General features: G+C 44.7%; 1 protein-coding gene across 1 annotated transcript; it reads right to left on the bottom strand.

The window, feature by feature from the left end:
- Positions 1-7,161: 7,161 nt before the first annotated feature.
- Positions 7,162-27,195, bottom strand: LOC119393254 (26S proteasome regulatory subunit 6B). Its single transcript, XM_037660183.2, has 8 exons — positions 27,073-27,195; positions 26,392-26,469; positions 23,617-23,950; positions 21,806-22,009; positions 18,407-18,574; positions 17,298-17,374; positions 14,956-15,180; positions 7,162-7,325 (listed from the first exon to the last, which is right to left on the bottom strand). Exons 1-8 carry the CDS (start codon positions 27,103-27,105, stop codon positions 7,212-7,214), a joined length of 1,233 nt encoding a protein of 410 aa, XP_037516111.1. The 5' UTR covers positions 27,106-27,195; the 3' UTR covers positions 7,162-7,211.
- Positions 27,196-27,477: the final 282 nt, after the last annotated feature.

Here is a 27,477-nt window from a genome sequence, read left to right as displayed (position 1 = left end):
TGATGAGTGGTTACTTGTTTCCAGCAGCGGTGCACTGCATAAGGGAAACAGCATCACGGGAACCTCACCTGTTTGGCACCACCTCTGGGTATGCCCGCAAGCACAAGTCATGATTAGTCAATGTCGCAAAAGACTTAACTGGGGTAAGGCTCATGGCAGGCAGTTTTAATTCTATGTTCTGAAGTTCGCATTGTAGCATAATTTTGCGCTTGTGAGCAAGGCCGAGTCTGCCTTTAATCGCTCATGGTTAATCACATTATAACTCTATAATCCTGTAAAAGAAAGGTTGCCAGAGTCACTTGTGATAATAGAACCAAATGAATCCAATAGAAAATTACGCCAGGGAAAGCATAGCGGGTGTTAATTGTCATCTTTTAAACTAGTGTCGTAATTGTGACAAATTGAAAATGAATTAAAGTGGAGGAAAAATCATCCTTTGTGTCGGTGGGATCTGAAGGTTGTGTGCTCAGATCCCACGAACACAAAGGGTGATTTTTCTTCCACTTTAGTTAATTTTCAATTTACATCAAAATTACTACGCTACAGCTAAAAAGATGACAATGTCCCCTATGCTTTCCCTGGTCTAACAGTCTGTTAGATTCATTTGGTTGTGTCTAACAAGGAAACGAGCCTGTCTTCCCTTTCTTTCGCTTATGCAATAATACAGCTTCAATAAAGAAGATGGCATACAAATGTATGGCATCACCAGTGTCACCTCAATGAAAACACAGTGCACTTGCCAATTATGCAAGGTGTTTCCCTTGTATACTGCAATGCTTGTGAGGTGGTCTGAACGAGGATGGATATGTGTGTCCTGCAACCAACTTGTACATCTACAAGCATGTCGACTCATTGGCAATGTACGACAAATGGTTGCCAGCGTAATGACAAAGCACGCAGGGCACTATCACATGTAGTTTGCAGTAAAGGTACGCTCATCACAGGGCTATTTCCATACGTGTAGGTTTGTTTGATATTGTACTGTTTCTACATCATCCAGCACAAAAACACGATTGCCACTTCACATTGCATGCGGTTTCTACATCATCCAGCACAAAAACACAATTGCCACTTCACACTGTGCACTGCAGTCCCATGTGGCTTTTATAGTTAGCACTGCGATCATTTTGTATACAGCGCATAACTAATGACCAGTCACCAACGCATAACCAGTGTAGAAAACTTGACATCTGTGCCAAAAACAAAAGTAATATTCTGTGTCCCAAACTTTCGTCTGCACCAGGACTCTCCTTATGCTACAAGAGCAGTGGCCTTCAATATTAAACAGAACGTCACATTCTAAGCCCAGAAGTGGCAGCGGCATTTCTTTTTATCTTGCTCATGTGGCAACCAATATCAATGCTCACGTAAATGACTCGAATTCTGATGAAATCACTTAATCTGATAAGCAGCAGCCAACAAGAGAGTTATGAAGGCACGTAAGAGGGCTTTTTTTTACTTTAACTTTACAAAAATTACTGAATTATGCCTGGGCACATGCCCTTGAGTGGAGCAAAAAGCTGATTCTGGTGCTTCTTTTATCATCTTCAGCTTTTCACGGTCATGGCCAGTTAGCCAATGATGCAGTTGATAACCAGTGTTTTCAAACTGTGGCACAGTCGGCTGCCAGTGACAAATGCACGCATGAATCACAAGTGAAAGCCATAATCGGTGATTGGGAGTAAATGCGCCAGGTTTACTTGTCAGAAAAACTAGCTTGCTTCTTAAAGGGGTCGTGAACCACCTATTGGGCTTTGTCTCGGCCATCTGAGCCAAATCTTGCAGTCGTGCACGGGATGGAGAGCTTACAAACTCAGCGCAAAGTTGCCATTTTCTCAGGCACACACTCAGCTGCCGGCGCCCACTACTTGACATCAAACAGCGGGTAGCATGCTAGTGGCCAATAGCCGACGTGAACCAAGTGTGCCGTTTGGATCAGCTGTGCTTCTTATGAGGTGCCACCACATGTCAGTGCAGTGCTCCTTAGTCTGCTAACATTACACAGCGAGCCACACTCACGCACAAAAATAACGAGAGAGGGCGATCGCATTTCATCACGTGCCCTGATGTTACCTCTTTCCCACGTGCTATCCCTCCCTGCTTAGCTTCCAGCATGCTCGTCAGGACAAGAGAAAAGAGAAAACGCTTAACGCGCGTGACAAACCCCTGTAACTCCGCTCGTTCTTAACAGTTTCGAGAAATTTTTGCGGCAATCAATTTGTGAGGCAATAAACTCCGATACTGAGATCATTCAATGATTACTTAGAAAAAGGTTCATGATCCCTTTAAGGGGAGATGCTATTGAAAGACCACTTTTTTTTTTTTTTACATATAACTTAGAGCGACGAAACCCTGGCTGTTTACAAAGTTATTATGCTGATTTCAAGTATCTGTAATGCTTTACAGTGAGTTGCCTCGATTTTGTTCTGTATCACAACAATGTGTAAAACTCAAGCCCGTTTGCCTCCACTTTTTTTGTCATTAAATGACCAAAATTCCATATTTATGATCCATTAATGGTTCACCTTCCTCCACATCAACTGTAGAATGTTGAAAAGAGGCTATAAAATGTGTTAATGAAGGTGAAGAATTCGAACATGGAAAGTCTTAAAATGTTCAGACACCTAGTCATCGGTTACCTAAATTCTTAATAAATACATATATGCCATATCAAAGTTTAAAGGTGATAACGGCACTCCTTAAATGTTGGAGAAAACACTGGAAATATTTCAGCCAGACCCGAGCATCAAAAGTTGCCAAAAATTGAATCTTAAGGGTAAAACTGAAAGTTTGCTTATGCCCCGCCACGGTGGTCTGGTGGTTATGGCACTCGACTGCCGACCCAAAGGTCGCGGGATCGAATCCCGGCTGCCGCAGCTGCATATTCGATGGAGGCGAAAATGTTTGAGGCCCTTGTACTTAGATTTAGGTGCACGTTAAAGAACCCCAGGTGGTTGAAATTTCCGGAGCACTCCACTACGGCGTCCCTTATAATCATATTGTGGTTTTGGGACATTAAACCACAGACATTATTATAAAGTTTGCTTATGTGGCAAAGACACGTGGCAATAAGCTAGGCTTTTTTTTTGCTTTGCATTTTTACAGTAGCCAAAGCACGATCACCTAATTACATAAAACCCACATGCAGGGCCCTCGGTGGCCCTGCTTCTTGTGCTACTGTGGGTATTACACATGGCCCTCCTGTAATGCCAAAGAATTGCACAAGCTGCACAATGAAGATAAGCACAAAGATGAACAGCACAGAAAAGAGCTTTCGCTTGATGAATATATTCACAGTTCACATGTAAATGCCATTGTCTTCGCGGGTTTTTACAGCAGAGCTGTTATGGTTGAGGTTTGACGTGTGTCGTAGATCATGAACCAGCACGCGCTCTCTTCTTCTGCTTCGCTCTCAGAACACGTGTGCCTATTTGTCCAGCGTGGGATGCAATAACTCTGATGGGCGAGAGAATAAGCACAGAGAGAGAGAAAGAGAGAAATTCTTGGCGAGGCGAGATTCGAACCCGTGTACAAAGGATCCAAATGTGAGCGTCGTAGCCACTCGGCTATCCAGGCACGCTAGCAGCAGGGTGTCGGAACGAAATGTTTTTCGTTTCGGTTTTAGTTTTGTTCCACCACAAAAAGTTCCGTTCCATTTCTGTTCCGAAACGAAAGAAAAAACGTTCCGTAACGGTTCGTAACGGTTTTTTAATGCAAAAATTTGAAGTTAAGGTAATCATAAAAAAACATTGGATTTGTGATAGGGTTACTTGCCCTCCTCTTAATTAAGAAAGTGGGATAGGAGTAAAACATGTTCTTTCCACGTTCTTCAGAGGAGTGGAAGTAACTGCACCACAAATTCCTGCCAACTAGCACAAACCAGTTCTATATGCGCTTCAAAGTCATAGTATTTATTTTCTCATAAGTCAATTACGATTTTTTTAGCGGGCTCAATGCTTTGTGTCGAGGGAGTGAGCACGATCTCAAAAGCAGCACGTGATTGAGTGCACTCTCTGTACGAGACCACTGACCTCATGAAAAAATCGTCAAGCCTGCGCGGAACATGTAGCACAGTCACAGCGTCAGCAGGAAGAGCGGCCTTTCTAGAGCCCGTTCTATACTCTCTTGGGGAAACTAATACAAGTACGCATGCATGGTATCCACTACGCCATAAATCATCATAATTTTTCTGAAGTAGCAAAGCACCCACTATGCCATTTTTCCTCATTCTTCGGAGAATCGTGGTACCTGCTACACACCTGAGAGGCATTATGTGCACTTTGTGCTGTGGCTAATGACGATGAAGAATTATGGCTGAGCCCTTTGTAACGGGTTGAAATCATTCAACGACTGACTCCTTGAGCAGTTCGCATTGTGTTACGCTAGGTTGCTATTTTACTCTTCTGCCATGCACAGCTAGGCAGAGGAGTATTTTTGCGAAGAAGTTACAAGCACCAGCGTGACACTGTGGTTGAATACTCGACTGCCACGCACAGCTAGGCACGAGTTAAAATTCCATCCGATCCTCGAAATTTCTTTCTCATTTCATTTTTTCTTATTTCACGCGATAGCGGTTACGGACACCGGCGGCGGTGGCCAACTATGGCGCCAAAATTGGCTGTTGTGATCTCATAACAACTTTCGCTGTAACAAACTTCAGTGCCGACAATGGCCTCTCTACGCTGGCCTGCGTGACAGGCGCGAAAGTCCACTTGCGTTAATATAAACATCTCTGGTTGCCACCGTATTTGTTTTTCGCACAATTTTAAAATGTCTTTGCTTTGGATTTCCTGCCTGAGGTACGCACTAATACTGTACCCTGAGAAATGCGTCATTGCTCACGTTGCATGACCTCAGCTGTTCCGGATTGCAAGTTTTCTCGTGAACCGAGAAACGATTGAAAAAATTTCGGTTTCACTCCAGAACGAAATAATAGATAACGTTTCGGTTACGTTTTCGTTCCGGTCAAAAATACCATTTTTTCCGTTTTTCGTTTTTGTTCCGTTCTGACACCCTGGCTAGCAGTGCATAGTCTTGTATAGTATTGAGCGCGAGGCCCATCACTCAAGAGCTGGCACCACCGTCGGCGTGATGTGCTAGGCAGGATCAGTGGCTGCGTCGTCTGCTCCGGGAGCAATGGTACACGCTGAAAATGAAATTTTAGAATGCTACTGGCTCAGTGATTCTGAGTAAATGGCGAGGTTTTCCCGCTTCGGCTGTGCATTTGACAACTGCAATATGCAGTTGCTGTCTTTTAGGGCGTCTTATATGGAAGGCCAGTACTTGGAGCCGCAGTGTAGGACGTACGCAACGGAGCCCGGTGTCGGCCTTCACACGTGTCCTCAGGGTAAGAAACTGAGTGAAGCTTGGATTGTGAAACTTAAATGGTAAACAGCCATTAGCTACAACATGCGCAGGCACCCAGCACTTCCGCGAAGATGATTTGTCTTTGGTTTTGGGGCTGCGATGTACAATGAGTAGCAGAAAGTGCTCAAGGAGACGCTCGGCCGTGCACGCTGGCTGACTAATGACGCCTTTCTCCCGTAAGCTGGCCCATATGTTGCCCACCTCCTTATTTCACCCCAAAGTTAGGTCGATTCAATCCCAAAGTGAAGTTGCCTCATCCCAACTTTATTTGTTTTTTATGGAGCCATATGTATTATTGTCAGAAAGGTGCCACGCCTCTTGCGTTATAGACACGATTTTGCCACCAAAATTGCCGGAGAACCTACCAATAATGTTGTGCTTTAAAACTTGTTTTTATTTCGTTTCATCTTGTTTTTATTTCGTTTTGCAGCTACTTGCTGCGATAACTTCTTTGTTTCTCGCTGCGATACCTAACTCATGCGGGCTCTCATCTACTGCCGCCGTCGTTTGGAGAACTAGTCCAGCGAACGTGCATTGTGGTATTTTCTTGTCGTACCGTTGCGCAATGCCACTTGTTTAGCATGTTTCGCCTTGTAGCCTGTTTTTCTTTCTCGGAGCAGTCGCAAAGCCAGCAGTCTTAAGCTTTGGTCTATGCACGTCTTGATGCTATATATAGATACTGGCACGTTCACTGGAATGGAAAGGGAGCGGTAGTAATCATGTTAAAAAAGAAGGGGTGGCATATAACTCATGTTTGTCTTTGCCTCATCCAAGAAGCAGTGGGAAACTGCTCGCTGACGAGATCGTAGAGTGCGAGGCCACTTGAGTAATAATGAAAATGAAATGCCCAAGAACTTATAAGAAATAAAATTAATCTTGCCGACGGGCACGCATAGGCCGTCATAGGCATCCATGTGCTTAATTTTTTAAAGAAATTATTTTCGAAAAGCTTTGATAACATCCACGCAAGAACGTTTGTGTATACAGTTATAAATGCTTACGTACGCTGCAGCCACGCTGTCCCTTAATTCAGGCTTCATTCTAGTATGCCCCATTTATTTATACAGACAGACCACTCTAAGAGTGCACGTCACATAGTTCACCTTCAGGAATTGCCTGCATTTCACGCAAGAAGCTTGTTTGGGGATACCCATCGCGGTGATTGTGCACAGCGCGCTCACTGTACACATTCTATAAACAGATAGCGCCTGCAAACGATTCTGGGCTTTTTTTTTGTGCAAGGTTATTATTTTGACTACAAAAACTTCCCTTGTTTCGAAAGTACTATTCACAGAAGGGTCCGCATGGCGTTTTTGTGGAGCGCCGACAGCCAAACCTATGAGGAGTGTGCAGCCGTTATTCCTACCTAGCACGCAAGCGAGGCATGCCCGAGAGAGGGCGACTTCGTAACTCCTGGCCCCCAATAGTACAACAAAGGGGTGGGAAAGGGAATTGTGGGTGAGAAGGAGGGAAAGGGGGAGGGGTGAGAGTAAAGCATAGCATAGGAAGAAAAAGAAATAGAGAGAGAAGGAGATAGAAAGAAAGAGGAAGTGAGAAATATATACGGAGAGAGAAAGATGGAAGGAGAAAGAAATAGAGAGAGAAAGAAATAAATAAAAATAAACAGAGACAAAAAAGAAAAAGAGCGTAAGCATAGCCATGTATTCTCTAGTATAGCAAGGGGTGGGAAAGAGAAAGGTGAGAAGGTAAAAGCCTAGCCAAGCCAGGACCAGCTAAGTGCCCGCCAACTCTGCTGTGACCCAGCCTTGCGAGACTTAGTGCAAGCTGCACTAATTGTTTCCATTCATTCTTTTTAATGCAACACAGCACACTCACATCGTCCACTACTTGTAAAACTCGTGCTCGGACTCGTCCTTTTTGATGTTGTTCTTGTAGCCCTTCTCAAAGTCCTTGGCCAGAACCACGTACCGATTCTCCCGCACAGCGTGCATGCCAGCCTGCACGAGCACAAGATACACAGGGTGTGAGGTGACATAAACAGAATAATAATACGAGAAGCACTAACTAGCCCGAGTCAACACTTATAATAAACGGCAGCTTCAGCATTATGCTTTTATGCCGTCAGAGATATTGTTTTATGTTCCTCTCCACGTCCAACCTGGTACACCATGGCTGTGCGGTTTAAAGGGACACTAAAGGCAAATATTAAGTCGACGTTGATTGTTGAAATAGCGGTCCAGAAACCTCGTAGTGCTGCTTTTGTGCCAAGGAAGTGCTTATCTTGAAATAAAATCACGTTTTTAGTGGTCCGCATCGCGTTAGCGCGCTTCAAGTCTCCCGCCTGAAAATACGACTTTCATACGTCACTGCTGCCGTGCCCAACGTTGCCCGCTTTTACTGCGCGACCGCCAACACTAGTAGCAGCCGAGCGGAAGTAGCAGGACCCACAGTAGCAACAACGACGCTGCGGCAAAGACTTGCTCGGATGCGCACATTCAAAGCCTTCACCAAGTTGCGGTTGGTCTCGTAATCCTCAGTATGAAAGTGCAGCGAGCACACACGCAGAGGTTTTGACTGTTTAGCACACTGGCGCAATGGCATGACACTAAGCCACTTCGAGCGTAAGGGTTCATTCCGTGGCACCCAGTGAAAAGACACACTGGTTTCCTTGCTGCAGCACTGGCGTTGTGCACCATTCGGGCATCCGGCAATATCACACGCATGCGGCATTTTGTCGAACTTTCTGTCAGAGCGACTTTCACGAGCGCGCAAAACATGCATGGCAGTACGCGATCCCGAAACTACCACTGAGACGGGTGAGGCGCAGTTCGGCGAAAACGGAACCTTTGAACCACGCGCGCCGTTCCCCATGGCAACGCCACGGAGGTTTTGTTTTCCATAAATCAAGCGGAAACGAACAAACAGCATTTTATTACGTCTTTTGATGCTCGGAATGTTCTTTTTTTACTGCTGCTAGTTTGATTACTAGTGATTTATTGTAGGCCGACTTCCATACGTCATCGGGATCACTTCGAAAATGTCCCACTCGTGGCGCTCATCATGTGATACATTTAGCTTAATTTCTCGGTAAGTAGGGCACTGCTGTTGATAATATTGCCGTTTTAGAAGTTGTCATACATTGGGCTTTCACTCTGACATAAATTGTTATTTGCCTTTAGTGTCCCTTTAAGGCTGAAATGTGCTTTTGCTCACCAGTTACCACTTCAAGTGCACATTGAACTTGCAGAAGCAACACAGAGATAGAAACCAACCTGGTTATAACAGCACTAAACGTAGTTTGGCATCCTATTTGAGATATTCTAATTCAGTTCTAACATACCTTTTTTGATGTGTCAGAAGAAAGTTGTGGAAAAATGCCTAACACCCCATGGGGGACCGCACTCCCGGCAGCGCATAAATAATGCAGCAGCCAAATATGATCCAGCGTTTCATGGTATCTAGTTATGCATCGGTTATATCTGCACGCACTGCATTCAGAGCCGCATAGTCAAAAAAAAAGAAAGAAAGGTTGTTGCCGGAGCTCTTCATGCAGTCATTTCAGGCTCTTGGAGCTCAATGTATCTGATGCTGATGTCCAATGGACCATTTGCAAAAATCTGCAAGGCGGGTTTCCTGGAAGGTTGCTTTCCAACCAAAAATTCTCAATCCCTGACTGCTTTTCTCGCTCATTCTGTTTTCGCTTCTCTGCCCCCTCCCCCCCCCCCTTTTTTTTCTTACGAACGACGGGTGCCTTGTCCACCTAGCGAAGGCTGAGAGTTCGTACGAGGCGGCCCCACAGTAATTGTTGGGGAAAGAGGTCGTTTTGTCATACTCGCGTGCTTTCACTGGAATTAGGAGTGGTAAAAGTACAATGAGCGAGAAAACCTGTCTGCGACGGTGGCTTTTGGTTGGAAAGCAACCTTGCAGTAAAGCCGCCTTGCAGATTTTTGCAAATGGTCCATTCATTATCACATGAATATCGTTAAGAAGGTTTTGCATGTTCATCAATTGCTGTTTTCCAATACTCACATAGCGTACAAATCAATTGTTTTACCAATATTAGATTACGCCGTTATTATATGGGATCCGTTTACTAAGACTAACATTAACAAATGAGAAAAAGTGCAAAAACTAGCAGCGCGTTTTATTTACAATAATTTTTCAAGGACTTCTGTTATGGACCTATTAACCAGAGCTCAACTTTCACCTTTATCATTAAGATACCGTAACTCAAGGCTTAAGTTTTTGTATCAACTGATTAACGGCCATTATCAAGTGGACATAGCTGATATTTTTTCTTTTTCTTCTGGCTACTCTACCAGGCAGAGACATGACCTCACCATAACCCCCTTTCCCACACGCAATAATTGCTTTAAGTATTCATTCTTTCCTCACACCATAGTCGAGTGGAATAAATTAACTAATGCAATTGTTTCAGCACCCTCATTGGCATTGTTTTCATCGAAATTAGAAAGTGCACTAATCAGTTGAATCGTAGTACATACTACTGTACATGATTGTTAAATGTATTCTTGTATTTTTTATTGTATGTTTTTGCCGGTTGAAGTATTGTTTTCCCTGTATTCATTGTATAACATGTATATACTATATGTCATTGTACTTGCCAATTGTTCATAACTAACTTGATGTACCACCCTGCTAAAATCACCAAATGGTGATTGCAGTATCTGTAAATAAATAAATAAATAAATGTTTAAAATAGACAGGTAACCGGACAGCGGTCATCTCATTCCAATTTTGGCAATGCTGGCTAATGAGTTCCCACTTTACTGTCCGAACAAGATGGTGACTTATCAGAAGGCCTTGAAAATTACTGGGAAGGTCGTCCGCTGACAGGAAGACGCATTATAGTTTCTAATGTGCATAACGTAGGCTACATTAGGTTTCTAAAAAATTCTAACACAAAAGAAACTAAGAAAACAATGATTTCATGTGCTTTTCTTAGATTTCTCTCATTGACAAGGAGTGGCATCACAACTCGTAGATGTCTTGGACACATTCCATTACACAGGTTACTCTGGCTCGAAGGTGCCTTATTAGCAGTCAATGCAGAACGTCTATGACATCGGCCAGGATTGAGACATAGCCTGTACAGAACATAATTTGCTGTGCCAGGTTTGTTACAATCGGGTTCAACCGTACAACATGCCTTTTCAAAGCCTTTGAATTCACTGCAGTGCGGTACCGTGGTGCCATCTATCATGCACTCAGCAAACTATAGCTGCTGCCTCCCAAGATATCAGTGCTCACCTCCGCATCTTTCTCAGTCATTGTCTTTGTTTTTTCTTTAGTTCAGAAGGTTGTCCTTAGGCATACCAAGTTTACAATATGTCTGTGCACATATTTCCACATATTACATACAAGAGGCCTTAGGCACAATGACTTAGTGGCTTCGTTTGTAGTTATGTGCAAACATTATGTACAGTTATGTACGATGACTCAGTGGCTTCATTTGTCCAGTGGGTTAGGTGCAACTGGCAGACTAAATCAACTAGAGTAAGACCGAAAGACGAGCTAGTTAGCACGTATACATTTTAGAAAATTCAAGCGCGAACTGCGACAGGGACAAGAAAGGGAGGGAACAACACCAGCGCTATCAACTGAAAGCTTTATTAAGCAAGATCGAACATATATACCCAACCAGAGGACGTCTTCTCAGCCAGAAATAAACTGAGCAAGGTGTGTTCCATCATTGGAAATAAGCTGGATGCTGGAGGCCAGGTGGGCACTCACACTTGTAATGTTAGCCACAAAGTTAACTTTGTTACATGTACGTCAAACCTTGTACAGTAAAACCTCGTTAATTCAAACTCGGTTATTTCGAAATCCCACATAATTCGAAGGGTTTCTGTGGTCCCGTATTTTGCAATGTAAATCTGAGTGGATAATTCGAAGCGGCGGTCAGCGCCAGCCTGGTTAATTCGAAAACTTTGGGCGCCATGTGCCAATTCCAGATCCCGATTTCGCCGCAAATCCGCGGAAGCGACGGCCCTTAGGAGCCACAGGGCAATGCAGTGTAGCGATATTAATGAGTGACAGTTGAAGCAACCCAGCCTCGCTGCTGTTAGAGCAAAAAAAAAAAAACACGGTCTCGTGGTCAGCTAAAAACGTGCGCCTGCGGAAAAGAAGACTTGCTTCACTGCAACACAGCAGTGACACGCGGGCAGCATGTTGCATGCTTCTCGCAACGTCCGATAGCAACGTCCGAGAGCATCCGATAGCATGTGGACTGTAATGATGCAGTCTTGCTGTACTATCTCTCTGATCCGAGCGACATTGTTTTCATTCCGTGAGGTTGCAGGGCACCCCTGCCTAGTGTCGTCTTCCACCAATGTTCTCCCCGAAACGAACCTCTCGTGTCATGCGAAAACTCGCACCCGCGATAAAAGACAGTTATAGTTTCGCAGGCTTAGCGGAATAGCGGGATCTACATGCGCATGTGCAGTACGCTATTCTACCCATAGCGTTTACCGTACACACGTTATTTTTCAGATTTAGAGTTACCGTGTTTGTGTGGTTAACGTAGTGTACGAAAAGCATGGCGGCGGTTTTAGACGCCCGCTTCAAAGTGAATTTAGTGTTGATGTGGACGGATCCACTCCTTCTGTAGCAAACGACTGTGTAAAATGGCTTCGCTTGCCTTCAGGTAGCTTCGACGACCGTGTATTACGAATAACTTAGCGCAGTTTTTGAGATCGCCTCCCATTTCAAATGTCCCTAGGCCTAACTAGAAGATCGGTGTAAACAAGTCTGCAAGATAAAACTTTTCGGTTTTGGTGCGTGGTTCGCAGTTATTTACCTTTATTGTAAGTTTTGTAACTAAAGAAAGGTAGTAATATTGCTGCGTGTGGGGATAGAGTCGAGCATTTCCAGATTTTTTCTTTTTTAACGCATTCACCCTCCCTGCCAAGACACAGTCAACGTCGGAAGTGGTCCCTAAATTTTCAATATGCTTCACCTCATCACACCCCGGTATTGCAGCAAAGCTGCCTTTCAAGCTCCGTTACGGTCGAACTTTGCCAAGACACAGTCAACGTCAGATTGGAAGTGGTCCCTAAATTTTCAATATGCTTCACTTCATCACACCCCCGTATTGCGGCAAAGCTGCCTTTCAAGCTCCGCTACGGTCGCAAATGTATTAACTCAAGAAAACGCTGGTTCCAACATGGAAATGAAAGATGTCGCAGAATTGGGGGCTCAATTAATGCTGTTTTGGGCCTGAAATTTGGGCAGGAAGTCCAAATCGGATGCCGAAGCCTTTTAGCATCCAAAATTTCAGATGTTCTTATATATTGACGTCTACGAGGCAGATTTGGAACTCCGGACTTGAAGGGAGCACACCCTTGTCCGCCACATCAGTTGGGCTTCCACAGAAGTTGAAAGAGGACGAGAGGCTGAGGAAACGGCATCTTTGCCTATCACGTGTAAAGTGTTGTCGGCAACACTTTGGTTGCACCAAGTCACGTACATAGATAGAATTTGGCTTCTACATTGCCTCATTCTTGATAAGACAACTATGAAACACCATCCCGCCAGTGCTTCATTAGCCTAGTGAAAAGAAACACTTTCATGTTGCTATCTTATAAGAATATGCTTAGGAGTCCTCTCTAACTTCTTTCTCTGCAATTTCGCTTCGAAGTATTTGAAAAATATTCGATTCCATTCGCACTCACACTTCAATATTCGAATTCGCTTCGCACCCAAAATTTTGCTATTCGCACAGCTCTAGTTTAAAGGCTTGTTATACTGGCTTATATGTGCTAAGTACAGTAAATTTTAAAGCGTAACATATTTGACAGCTTATAACTTGCATCCTACTGCTATTCAAAGCTTGCTAATATTCAAAGTTGCTTCCACTTTGAACCAAAAAAGTGAAATTTGCACATGCCTGGTTGCAATTCTTAAAAATATTGTGCAAGTTAGTTGGGTCATGATAAAAATGCCAGTTTTTCCTTATGTGATGTATACTATACGAAATACAGCAACTGCTCGTAAATTCGTATTTCACGGGATCAGAAAAAATGTCCAAATCAACCGAATGCCGAATTATTGACAGTATCAAGAAAACAGTAAACAAATGTCTGTTACATCAATACACTTTCATTTTCATGATGAATACGTAAATCCTGTAGTTATTTTGCACAAGAACAGTGTAAATGCTGCAATTTTCATCATCCTCTGACTTCGTTGTCAATGCGACCACGGCGCCAGACTCCCGTGTTTAATTAGCCCGAAACGTGCTCTGCACCCCTCCCATATTACGTACTGCCAATTTCACCACGTGCACGTGACAACAGTTCTTTTGCAGGCAAAGTGGCCGGCAACTGATAGTTCGTCCATCACGATGTAGCAAACGAGTTTTATGCCAGCATACCGTCCGAAGCTGAAAGCTCTTCATCTTCTGCCATTTTTGAGTTTTATGACATTGCGCGCGCATTGCATCAATTTAAAGGGGTCATGAACCACTTTTCCAAGTAACGATCTAATGACCTCAGTATCGGAGTTTACTGCCTGCCGAATCGATTGCCGCAAAAATTTCTCGAATCCGTCAAGAATCAGCAGAGTTACGGGGGTTTGGCGCACGCTCCCAGCGCTTTCTCTCTTTTCTCGTGCCGACGAGCACACTGGAAGCTAGACAGGGAGGGATGGCATGGTGGAAAGAAGTTACGTCAGTGCGCGTCATGAAACGCGATCGCTCTCCCGCCGTGATTCGCGTGCACGAGCGCGGCTACCGTGCACTGAGGAGTGCGGCGCCGGCAAGTGGTGGCACCCCGTGGCAAGAAGCGCATCTGATCTGAACGCCGCTCTCGATTTATGTCGGCTATCGGCCAATGAGGATGCGATGTCTTTTGCGACGCGGCGATGCAGATCGCGACGTCAATCAGCAGATGCCCCGCCCACCAACGAGAGTGAGAACCGGCCTCTGTTTGAAAAGAGGGCACCTGAGGAAACGGCAACTTCGCACTCCGCTTGTGGCCTTTACGCGGCGCGCACGACTGTAATATTTGGCAGAGCAGTTCATAGCCGTGTCAGCTTTCGGCAGGATGTGTTTCTTCAACAAGCCCAAGGGGTGCTTCATGACCCCTTTAAAACGAAGCTTCTGACAGCCAGGTCCGCATGTGGACAAAACCGTGGTCACTAAATGATGAACTAACAGCTCCGCCTCTTTGTCTGCTAATGCCGTTTTCACTCTTTTGCATCGCACCTTTGCGGTGCTTCGCACTCAACGCATTCCGAGGATCATTTGAATTAACTGGGTTGCGGCCAAATGTGACCGAATTAACGAGTCTGATGCCATTGATCAATACATATGCTGGCCGGGACCAGGGAAGACGTCCGAATTATCGGCTTTTCCAAATTAACGAGAGCTGAATTAGCGAGCTTTTCCTGTATTCAATTCAAAATTATTCGACCAGGCCACTATTCGTTTTAAATTCCCTTCGAACCTCAAATTTACTATTCACCCATCCCTAGACATTTCTATAACTGCAATACTAAGCATGAAACAACATATTATTGTAAGAAGTTCTATGCATCTTAGAGCATTAATGAAGCTATAAAAATAAAACCTCTGTGCTGCAAGTGAAAGTCAGGACAACTGCGTACCTCCTGGCATATGGCATTGATGTCGGCACCAGAGATCCGGTCTGGCCGTGCCACGTAGTCCTCCAAGTCGAGCTCATCGCTGAGATTCATGCGACCCGTGATAGTGGAGAAGATGAGGCGCTTTTGACGACGATCTGGCAACGGGAACTCAATCTTGCGGTCCAGGCGGCCCGGACGTAGCAGTGCTGGGTCCAGCGTGTCCGCACGATTCGTTGCCATTATTACCTGAACAAGTGTACAAACTTTAGCAGTCACATGGTCAGTACCACAACTACTACAAAAGATCGTACATATGCGAGCCAAGCAAACAAGTGAATAACATTGTTGAAGAGTGCCAAACCACATGTCGAAAAGAAGAATAAGTAGAAGGAGACCTTCAAAATAAAAAAAAACGCTCCATTTGCAGCGAAATACTGAAGCAAGTGGCAGCAGGAATCATAATCTCCAAGCTGCTGCTGCACAATGGTTGAGTAAGATCAGTTCGGGCTTGTCCGTGTGCACATAACTAGGCTTGTGCGAATATTCGAGCATTTCGAATATTCGAACGAATATTACAATATTCGAATTCGCTTCGAAACGAATTTAAATTCTAGGAAATTTCGAAGTATTCGAAATGAACGAATAGACATATATATAAACCGCATGTAACCCCCTGTAAAGGTGGTTTCACTGCAGTGGATGTGTGCTATGCCATGAATACACCTTTCCAGGAGAAATCCGCACTGCCGCGAAGCCCCGCTTCAAGGTTAAATGAACATACAGTAAAACCGCGTTAATTCAGAGTCACTGGGACTGTGAAAAATCTAATTAAGCGGGTTTTCGAATTAACCAAACATACAAAAAGCGGGATACAAGGAACTTTCAATTACTGGAAGTAATCAGAGGTGGTTGTGTGCTGTCCCTGCTTGTTTGTGGCTACAAGGGTTATGTCTTCCAGCAATACCTGGTCTCAATTTTGCCGCTAAACGGGGGAAACGGCGGGCCTCGCTGCTGCCAGCGCAAGAAAAAAAAAGAAAGAGGAAAAAAAAAGTCTTGTGGTCAACTGAAATGCGCGCCTGCGGAAAAGACGTGCTTCACTGCAACATAGTAGTGACACGCAGGCAGCATGTCATCTGCTCCTTGCAGCGTCAGCGCGTCTTGATGCGACCATTTGCCGATTCTTTCTGGTAAAATAAAGAATTTAATAATGACCAGTGTGACGGAATTCGCGATGTGTTCTGGGTGGAAAAGATGATCATTGAAGTTTTCGAACTGAGTTTTCGAAGTAGGCGTTGTAGGCAAGTACTCCACCAGCAGTGCAAGTGCGCAAATTGCCGGAACAACCGCCATTCGGAGGTTCGCATACATCGCGAATTTGGTCAGAGCGCCCTTTATTATTTTTCTCTTTTTTTCCAGAAAGAATGGGTAAATCATGACGCCCTGACGTTAAGAGAAGCATGCGTCATGCTGCCTGCGTACCACCGCTGCAGTGCAGTGAGGCATGTCTTTTCCGCAGGCACACATTTCAGCTGACCACGAGACCGCCGTTCGTTTAGTTCTTTTTCCTTGCGCTGGCAGCAGCGAGGCTGGGATGCTTCACTTGTCACTCATTAGTATCGCTACACTGCATTGCCTTGTGGCTCCTAATGGCCATCGTTATTGCAGATTTGCAGCTAAATCGGGATTGGGGAATTGGCACATGGCGCCCGAAGATTTCGAATTAACCGAGCTGGTACTGACCGCCGCTTCAAATTATCCACTCACATTTACATTGCAAAATACAGGGCCGCAGAAATCCTTCTAATTATGTGGGATTTTGAAATAACATAGTGTGAATTAACGAGGTTTTACTGTATTACCCTCACACCGATTCATCATTTTTTAAGTTTAGAAGCTTGTTACACAGGCTTATATGCTTTAAGTATAGCAATTTTTAAAACGTAACATATTTTACAGGTTATCACTTGCATTCTACCGAAAGTCAAATCCTGCTACTACTGAAAGTTGCTTCCACTTCCCTTTGAACCAAAAAGAATGGCATATGCATATGCCTTGTTTCAACTTTAAAAATATTGTGCTGGTTAGTTGGGTCATGACAGATATGCTCATTTTTCTTTATAATATGTGATATAAACGATTCGAATTCGCTTCAAAATTCGCTTCGACCAAATCACTATTCGCTTTGAATTCGCTTCAGACCTAAAATTTACTATGTATTCGCACAAGCCTACACATAACACCTTCCTTGTATAATTAATTAAGTAAATCTTCACTGATGGTACCAAACAACAATTAATACAAGACAGCAGACATCAGAAACGACGGTTCACAATATGTCACAATTGTTTTTGGGCACCACCCACCTTAACGTTGGTGGTCTGGTCAAAGCCATCCATCTGGTTCAGCAGCTCCAAAAGGATCCGCTGCACTTCTCGATCAGCTGCAGATGACAAGGCATGTTGACAGATAAAGAAAAATAACCTTACCTTGGCCACTGTTACGGTTTAGTTCAGAGTTTATTTAAATACTTAGCATTCATGTGGGTAGCGCACAGTGCCTTGAAATACATATATATCAGAATGGTACAAATGTGCGGGCCATGATCTTAAGACACCAGGATACTAGCTACGAATGCAGAGAAATATAAAAGCGGGGTTGGCATTGGAAGCTGCTTTTTTGTGAAAAAAGATAAGAATCTGTGTTTCTTGTTATCAAGTAAAACTACTAGAATTCATGCAAAGCTAGGCTGTGACTATTCTACAGTGACCACAGAAGTGGTCTTCTACAGTTCGTGCATGTGCTAACAAGAAACGTGTGCCTATAATAAATATATAAAAATTTGGTATAGTGGATGTTTGTGTACTTCACCGCATGTTATGATCATCATCATTATTTTCAGCCCATATGCTATGTCCAATGCAGGGCGAAGGCCTCTGCCAATGAGCTCCAATTTACCCTCTCTAAAGCGAGCTTATTCCATTTTATGCTTGTGAACTTCATTTCGTAACTTCATCTAACCCTCTGCTGCCCTCGGTTACATCTCCCATCCCTCGGTATCCATTCCGTCACTCTAACTGAGATGCCTGTCCTTCAAATTACTTGACCTACCCAAGTCCACTTTTTCTTCCCAGTGCCACCTAGAATGTTGGCTACCCCTGCTTGTTCTCTAATCGACACTGCTCTCTTCTCGTTTCTCAATGTTAGGCCTATCATTATTCGTTCCATTTCATGTAGTGCGGTGCTTAACGTCTAGAGTCTCCTTGTTATCCTCCAGGTGCGTGTGTGTGTTGTAATACTATTTATTTATCTACGATTTATGCCCATGTTCTACAAAAGTCTCAAATAAAGCTGTGCCAAAATTTCAAATGTGAACATTGATATTATGTCTCGAACCCTTCATCAAGTTTCTTCACTCCATGCCGAATAACCAGGAGAGGAGAGAAAAATGGGGGGAAAGTCAACATGTACGCACCTCCAGTCTGTGCATCAAAGCGTTTGGTGGCAATGGCATCAATCTCGTCGATGAAGATGATGGCAGGTGCATTCTCCTTGGCCAATCTAAATACGTCCCGCACCATGCGAGGACCCTCACCCAGGTACTTCTGCACAAACTCTGAGCCCACCACTCGGATGAAGGCCGCTGCATACAAAATCAGGCACAAATGAACGAGCTGCATTATATTGCGTCTTGTAATGCGCTGCAATGTTCTCTTTTATCACGGGTAGTTTGAGTATTATACTTGGTTACAACCTAATAAAGAATGTAACCCGTGCCCTCGGAACCGCGGCACGCCTGCCCTTCACCCTTGAAAGACAGTCGTGCTAGCTGGTTTCCACTCGGACCGTAAGTACTTTTTCTCGGGTAATGTAAATACTCGCATATTAATGGGCCCTGTAACACTTTTCCAAGTAACCATCGAATGGCTTTATTAAAAGAGTTTATTGCCTCACGAATTGACCGCCGTGAAAATTTTTAGAATCCGTCAAGTATGAGTGGAGTTAGAGATTTTTCGCGTGCTGCAATTGCTTCCTCTCTTCTCTCGTCCTGACGAGCACGCTGGAAGCTAAGCAGGGAGGGATGGCACGGGGGGAAAGAAGTTACGTCACATGCTCGTCATGACCTTGAGCACTTTTCCTTTTTTCTGTACTCGAATTCGCGGCTTACTTTAAGTACAGTGGCTAGAATACTAGCCACTGTACTTTTAATGTGATCGCGAGCGCGCGCGGGGGCACGTGGCAGCTTTCCGCAGCGGCCGCGGTAACTATGCAGCTTGCAATGCTCAAATGAGCCAATGGCCGTGAAATTGGGTATATGGCGCGGTCATTTGGATATATAGCATCATTTGTCGAGAGAAGAGAAAACGATTTGTACCGACTTCTATATTAAATGTAAATTCCAGGCCGCGTGCTGTGCTATAATGCTTGGCTCGCGTGTTCTCGGGAGCCTCGACTACTGATTGGCAGTGTTTGCAGACCATGTTGAAAAAGTGTTGCAGGGCCCCTTTAAGAGTTAAAGGTTCATCATTACTACATAAAACATCCCATTTAGCAGAGCAGTGATTTCAGAATCCGTGACGAAATTTACCAGGACGTTAAAGTTTCCTATGTAAAACTTGCAACGCAAACGTGTGTCTGTACGGGAAAGTCAACTGAAACACATGAGAAGTGCTTGAGGTCACGCAAATGAGTAAGCACTATTGGATGCAGCATTTATGCAAATACTCACTGTGGGAGGGACAGCAATGGCTGTGGGCAGAGCAGACATTTTTTTCTGAGGTTGTAACCAAGTAGAGTGATCAGTTGTACTGAGGGCTGACTATGTCATCGGGCTAGTATCAGACTATTACACTGGTGGCACGAAACATGTCCTACAGTTACCTTAAAGGGACACTAAAGAGAAACAAATGAATCGGTTTAGATCGATAAATTGTGCTCTGAGAACCCTAATGTCGTTAATTTCGCCATCATAGGTTTATTAATAGAGGAGAAAATCAAGTTCGATGTTTCATTTTTAAATTTCACACTGAAATCTCCCCGCGTGACGTCACGAATTTCAAAGTGTATTTATCGTATTTTGGTGCTATTTGCTCAACAAAATTACCCCAAACTTGGAATGTTAAGGGGAGACGTGGGTCTTGAAAAAAGTTTTTTTATTACTTAGTTTAACCGAATGAAAGTTAGTACACTTATTCAGATTTTTCTGCAGATTCCAAATCTTCAAGTAGATTTTTATTATCTGCATTAGAACAAAAGATTTGAGATTTCTGAGAGCATATTTCTTACGGTACTTTTTGGCAACTTTGCTTTGTCAAACACAGGAACAAAGTATGTGGCAAGACTGCCAGAGAGCTCGTCTAGCCGATGATGCTAATTTTATTGTTTTCATCAAACTTCGAATGCAAAATAAATGCACGCAAATATGAGCGAAAAATTTTTGCTTCATACACTTTATGATTATTGAGAGTTATCACTTGGTAAACAATATTATAAGAAAATAAATAGCATCATCGGCTAGATAAGCTTTCTGGCATTCTTGCCACATACTTTGCATTTGTGTTTGATGAAAAGAAGTTGCCAAAAATCCCCGTAAGAAATGTGCTAGAAAACGTTGTAGAAACAGCATATCTTTTGTTCTAATGCAGCTATGAAAAATCTACTCACAGATTTGGAATCTGCAGAAAAAACTGAATAAGCGTATTAAATTTCATTCTGTTCACCCAATTATTAAAAACACACTTTTCAAGACCCACGTCTCCCCTTAAAGGGGTCATGAACCACTTTTCCCAGTAATGATCTAATGACCTCAGTATCGGAGTTTACTGCCTCCCAAATCGATTGCCGCAAAAATTTCTCGAATCCGTCAAGAACGAGCGGAGTTACGGGGGTTTGGGACACGCTCTCAGCGCTTTCTCTCTTTTCTTGTGCCGACGAGCGCACTGGAAGCTACACAGGGAGGGATGGCACGGGGGAAAGGAGTTACGTCAGCGCACGTCGTGAAATGTGATCGCTCTCCCGCTGTGATTCGCGTGCGTGAGTGTGGCTACCGTGTAAAGTTAGCAGACTGAGGAGTGCGGCGCCGGCAAGTGGTGGCACACTGTGGCAAGAAGCGCATCCGATCTGAATGCCGCTCTTGATTTTGTCGGCTATCGGCCAATGAGGATGCTATGTCTTTTGCGACGCGGAGAAGCAGATATGCGACGTCAGCCGGCAGACGCTCCGCCCACCGACGAGAGGGAGAACCAGCCTCTGTTAGAAAAGAGGGCACCCGAAGAAACAGCAACTTCACACTCCGCGTGCAGCCTTTACGCAGCGCGCACGACTGCAATATTTGGCTGAGCAGCTCATAGCATGTCAGCTTTCCGCAGGATGAGTTTTTTCAACAAGCCCAAGGGGTGCTTCATGACCCCATTGAGTCTAGGGCCCCCTCAGAGGACAATGTACTTCATTTTTACCGATTAGGAACTACGTAGTCCCTAGTAGGCGCCGTCAAAACATGAGACGTCACCGCGAATGGTACGGAAACTTCAAGGTGGTGTCACCATCCACATTTTGCTTTTGCGCGTTTTCTCGCTTACTAAGCGTCTTCTCACCGCAAGCGTGGTGTTTTTGCTATCGTGAAAGAGTACGTTACTAATATGAGAAAAATCGTTTAGTGTCCCTTTAATTGCTCAATTACTAAATGCATAACATTGATGTTCTCGATGTTCTCAAGCATTAACCTTTCACTCTGACCAACTTTTATTAAGTGTCCTTTTAAAATTTAAGGGGGGGGGAGCTGCCCAACTGACCCCCCCACATCACCACCTCCACTGGCACACCAACTTGAGCAGCAGCAGCAGCAGCAGCAAAATTGAAACTGGAGTGTACGCACCAGTGGTGTGGTGTGCAACAGCTTTGGCCAGCATGGTCTTTCCACAGCCAGGTGGACCGTACATAAGCACACCACGGGGCGGGTCAATGCCGATCTGTTTGTACAACTCGAAGTGGGTCAAGGGCAACTCGACAGCCTCCCTGATCTCCTGCTTCTGGATGTCCAGGCCTCCAATATCAGCATACTTGATGTCCGGCTTTTCGTCTGCACCGAGAGGATGAGAACAATCAGTGGTGAAAACTGCACCAGCCGATTATTAATCTATGGGGTTTTGCATGCAAAAGCCACAACATCATTATGAGGCACGCTGTAGTGGGAGACTCCGAAATAATATTGACCACCTGGTGTTCTTTAACATTTTCCTGTCTGCACGCATGGTCATCAAAAGCCTGCTATCAATAATTTCAAATTAGAATTTCTGAGGCTTCAAGCATGCCTGGACAGCTAGCATCATCCAGCAGGTAGAAAGAACACTACTCTTGCCATTTTACTTGTTTTTGTTTTGTTTTCCTGCTGCATGAGGTTTTTTTCTTTAAGTGCCCCCAAAGTCAGGCGACACAGTTCCCAACCTATTTGTTTATTAAAATGCATATATATTCTAAAAAATTTGTATGTTGCATTTTGAAGTAGTAACTTTGACATTTTTGCTTATGTCCCGCAGTTTTCTTAGAAAGTTGTGAGTAAATAATATTTTTCATATTATATTTGATAAACATGTGTATTGGTACTACACATTTTCGTATGACGAGTGTTCTGATAATGGCAAAAAAATCTTTGTTGGGCCACCGAGAAAGTGCTACTTTTCCCACAGACAGGAAAGTGTTAATCTGCACCTAAATCTAAATACAAGGGTGCTCTTGTACCCCTTATCTAAATGCAGGCCGCTGTGGCCAGGGATAGAACTTGCATCCTCGAGCTTAGTGGAACACTTTAACTGCCAAGCTACCTCGGTAGGTGCACCAGCCAGTAAGGCATGTACGTTACTACAACACTGACAGTGTAGTACCTTTCCCCTGTCACAACTGCCCATAATGATATATGATGATGATACATTGTGTAATAACACAAAAGCCAGGTCTGGCCAAAGAACACGAGGGCATTTTACGACAACATTTCACATTCACCCACCGTTGAGATCCCACAAAGTGCAACTTTTACTGCATGACACTGGCACTTTCGGCTGTATTGTGCAGATTGAGCTCAATGCTTTCCATCTACAAGTGAACTTGTTCCAAGCAGGGAAGCCTTCTAGACAACCTTTTACTTGAAATGGGGAATGACATTACTGACTTCGTAGGATAATGCTACTCCACCTAGCACAATGACACAAATGTAGCAGGCTTGTATCACTACTAAAGAGATGAAAGGGGAATTCACAGCGAAGCGGACTTAATGCCTTGGGTTAACATGTGACGGTTTATTGGTCAGCTGCTGCCTCGTGCAAAGATCATGAATCACATGATGCCTTCTGGCAAAAAAAGAGTGTTCCACACTTGCCAATTTTGCTACAAGTGGCGCTGGCTAACACTCCCAGGAATTAGACATGCAGAAATACCCAATGAAGTGGACGAGGAAGCGCCTTCCGTCGTAGCTCAATTGGTCGAGCATCAGATGTGTAATTTGAAAGTTGTGGGTTCAAATTCCACCGACAGAAAAGGTGATTTTTCTTCCACTTTAATTCATTACAATTTACGTCATTATTACTACACTACAGCTAAAGACGACAATTAATGGCCTCTATGCTTTCCCTAGCCCAGATGTCTATGGGATTCATTTGGTTGTGTCTACGTCAACTGCTCAATAATACATACCGGCACGCAGCATGGAGATTGAGCTGTCAGCCTCCGGGGGCAGGACGTCAACAAGTGCATTGCTGTGCTTGTGGAGTGCCACTGAGGCACTGGGCTTGAGCAGCTCGCGGTCCAGTGTGGACAGGATGCGCACATAGTAGTTGGAACCTGTGGTGGAGCCCACGATGCCCGTGTGTGGGTCCACGGCCTCGAGGAACTGGCCAATGACCAGTGGTACACTCTGGATTCGCTTCACTTCCTCCTGGGCGTGCAGGTATTCCTTCTTCAGGTTGCGCTGCTCGTCCTTAATGTATTCCTCCTGAACCGCCAGGAACTCCAGTTGACGCTCCAGTTTCTGCAAGAGCCAAGCAATAATTGCAAAAGAAATTGGGGCAGCTACGCACTAGTGGCACGAAGACTGTGGAAACAGCAGAGCTGGCAGCCTTCCCCTCACCCTCACTTCCCTTTCCCACCCCATTGCTATACTATATTACACATGGCCATGCCATGCTTTCTCTCTATCTTTTTCTCCTTCTCTTGCCCGTAGCAACATCATCATATGGTTCCCATAAATGCTTGCTCTGCTAGTGTGCCTGGATAGCCGAGTGGATACAACGCTCACCTTCGGCCCATGGGTTGCTAGGCAACGCACTCAGCTTGCGCACCACAGCTCCGCGAGTTACTGCACATGATCTGGTGCCTAACCACGAGCTTAAACAGCTCCACTGTTAAAAAAAGTTTGCAGTTATCATGAACTGTGGGAATCAATGTTTTCTTATCTATTTTGCAGGTTACCCAGCATCACTCAATGTTTTCTGATGTGTAAATAAGTGGCCCTGCAACACTTTTTGAACATTGTCTGAAAACGCTGCCAGTTGGTAGTCGAGGCACCTGTGAATATGTGAGCCAAATATTATAGCACTGCACGCAGCAGAGAGTTTACAATTACATTTCAAAAACCGCTAGAAATCGCTCACTCTTCTCTCAGTGAATTAAGTCATTGACGGACCCGACTACGTCAATGGAGCGAAGGACACAGCCACTGGCTGACTTGAGCATTCTTGTGCTGCATAGTTACCGCGGCCGTCACAAGGTGCCACCGCATGCTCGTGCCGTGCTCTGTAGTGCGCTAGAATTACACAGTAGCCCAATACTAGCGCACTCGCAATCACACAAAAAGTGATCCAACGTATTCAAAGAAGCAAAAGAAGAGAAAGTGCTCTAGGTCATGATGTGCACTGATGTACCTTCATGCCCCTTTGCCATGACCCCCCCCCCCTTCCCGGTCTAGCTTTCAGTGCGCTCGTCCCGACAAAAGGAGAGAAAAAGCGACTAAAGCACGCGAAAAATACCTGTAACTCCGTTCGTACTTGACGGACTCAAGAAATTTTTGCAGCAATTGATTCATGAGGCAATAAACTCCAATAGTGAGGTCATTCAATGATCACTTGAAAGAAGGTTGCAGGGCCCCCTAAACGTCCAGACAAGCTTGGCAAGGCTAGGGCCCCTCTTGCCTGGTGATTGGCAACACATGCAAACTCCCTGGCCCTCCTCCCACCTAGACATACAAGCAACCCCTGTATGTGTGAAAGTCAGCCTTGAGACAAGGAAGACTTCAAGCACTGCACCAACGACAAATGTAAACAGCACTGTAAAAGCTTGCATGTTCTGGATTCAGGCTTAAATGCTTGGTGGTAAAGAGAACTTTTATTTCATGGCAAACCTTGGGACTGCATCCCTGACCTATCCCTCATGAAGGTATTACTCCCACTGTGTGCTGACTGAATTAACTGGCTAGAGAGTAGTCAGAACAGAGAGCCGAGGGCAGGTGGATGTGCCAACAGATATATTTTCAAGTCACATAGCTCTGTGGTAAGATTGTATTCGTGAGGCCACAGGGAAACATACATCCAGGTGAGGTTAAAGAGCTTTGATAGATATCACCAGAAGCTGGCAGCAGCTCAATGACACTTAAAGGAGTCCTGAATAACTTTTGTAAGTAAGCACCGAATGACCTCAGCGTCAGAGTTTGCTGCCTCACGAATTGATTGCCGCAAAAGTTTCTTGTATCCATCAAGAGCGAGTGGAGTTACAGGGACTTGTTGCACGTTTAAGCACTTTCTCTCTTCTCTTGTCCCGACAAGCACGCTGGAAGCTACACAGGGAGAAACGGCAAGAGGGAAAGAAGCTACATCAGTGTGCATCACGACCTTAAACGCATGATGAAACGTGATCAATCTCTCTAGTTGTGATTTCTGTGCACGAGTGTGGGCTCACTGTGTAATGTTAGCAGACTATGAAGCACGGCACCAGCACCTGGCAGCACCCCATGGCAAGAAGTGCATCTGATACAAACGGCGCTCTTGGTTTATGTCAGCTATCGGCCAATGGCAACAATCTGCTGTATGATGACATATAGCAGGTGCCCCCCTTACCAAAGAGAGGGGGGCAGGCCTTTAGAGTGCACTTGAGAAAATTGCAACTTCAAGCTCTGCTTATTGATGCACCTTGCAATGCATGACTGCAAGATTTGGCTGAGCTGTTCTCAGCGGAACCTGCTTTCCGCAGGATGTGTATTCTCATCAAGCCCGAGGGGTGGTTCATGACCCTTATAACAACAACATGGCTCAACTCACACGGCAGGCAGTAGAAACACCATGGCCATGATGAACGGTCATTGCTACCGTGATACATTGCACGAGACGTTAAGCTAATAAAAAGTGTTTTACTATATAATAGTGACACCACCTTTATGCTGCCTCTCATGACAGGCTAGGTGAATAATATTAAGAATACCTTATACTTGATGTAGAAATCCTCGCCATCTTGATCGTCTGTGCCGGGTAACTTGGGTTCCAAGTTCAGCACCTCCTCCTGTAACAAAAACATTACTCGTCAGTGCTTTCTAGCTCTGTCACGATGACTGATCTGTGTGATGCAAAGGCGCACGCCTTGACAGAGGAAGGGCCATATCTCACCTTTCGGATGTAAATTAACTTTGGAACACCGCAAATGGTAAAGCAACTTAGCCAGAGAGCCTGATGACAGCTACTGTCCTCCGTGCAATCATTACGTAGAGCGATTAAGCAACTCGGGCAGGAGAGCACTAAAATGCAACTTCATGTACGCATTTCAACGCATGCGCTAGCCGTAAGTCGTGCCAACGGCGCGAAAGCACTTTAGGAATGCCCCAAGTCCAGAGATGAGAGGCTTGCAGCGATACGCAGGACACAACACTGCAACGCTGGCCGTTTCGCAGGATGTATGACCTTAAACTTGCGATCTGGAGAGTGCAAAATCACGTTAAACAGTAGTTTCATTCAGAGTCGGTCAATGACGCGGCTTCTCACACCGCCTGCGTTTCAAGGTAGCATAAAATCAGAACGACCAATAAATGCCGGTTGGTCGAGTCTGCGTGACTATAATAATCGAGAATTCGTCTAGAATGTGACGCCAGTTATAAAATAAACTGCTTACCTTGTCAGGCACGATGATGCCAATATCATCCATTTCACAAACACTCGCCTAGAATAGAACACTGTACGTACACTCGCCGCACGCGCAAGCACGGTCGGCACGGTCCCTAGAATGATGCTAGAATGCGCAAGTCACTTTGCGCGAGTTCAGTGATGCCAGACTCAGAATGTCGCGGCTCCGTATTTAGCGAAGCCTACTCCACTTGCACAGGGACTTGCATGCTTGCATAGTCGCGCACATTTTTGTTACAACAACATCGTTTATTTCACTTATGCCTTTTGCGCAAAATAAACACTGAGTTTACTAGATAAAAGCAAATCTATGTACGAGCTTCGGACCAACGTACCAACGTTGCTTCGGACTCTAGGCGTTGGCTTTCGCGATTTCGTTGGCAATCCAATTCGA

Source organism: Rhipicephalus sanguineus, chromosome 5, assembly GCF_013339695.2.
Source record: "Rhipicephalus sanguineus isolate Rsan-2018 chromosome 5, BIME_Rsan_1.4, whole genome shotgun sequence".
Lineage (NCBI taxonomy): Eukaryota > Metazoa > Arthropoda > Arachnida > Ixodida > Ixodidae > Rhipicephalus > Rhipicephalus sanguineus.
This window is presented reverse-complemented; position numbering and strand designations above follow the sequence as displayed.

Excerpts from the sequence above, each read along its gene's own strand:
- LOC119393254 (XM_037660183.2), bottom strand. The coding sequence starts at position 27,105 with ATGGATGATATTGGCATCATCGTGCCTGACAAG. Across the intron at positions 22,010-23,616 it reads AATCTCCATGCTGCGTGCCG|ACGAAAAGCCGGACATCAAG; the intron begins GTATGTATTATT and ends CTCTCGGTGCAG. Across the intron at positions 18,575-21,805 it reads TGTTGCACACCACACCACTG|CGGCCTTCATCCGAGTGGTG; the intron begins GTGCGTACACTC and ends TTTTGTATGCAG.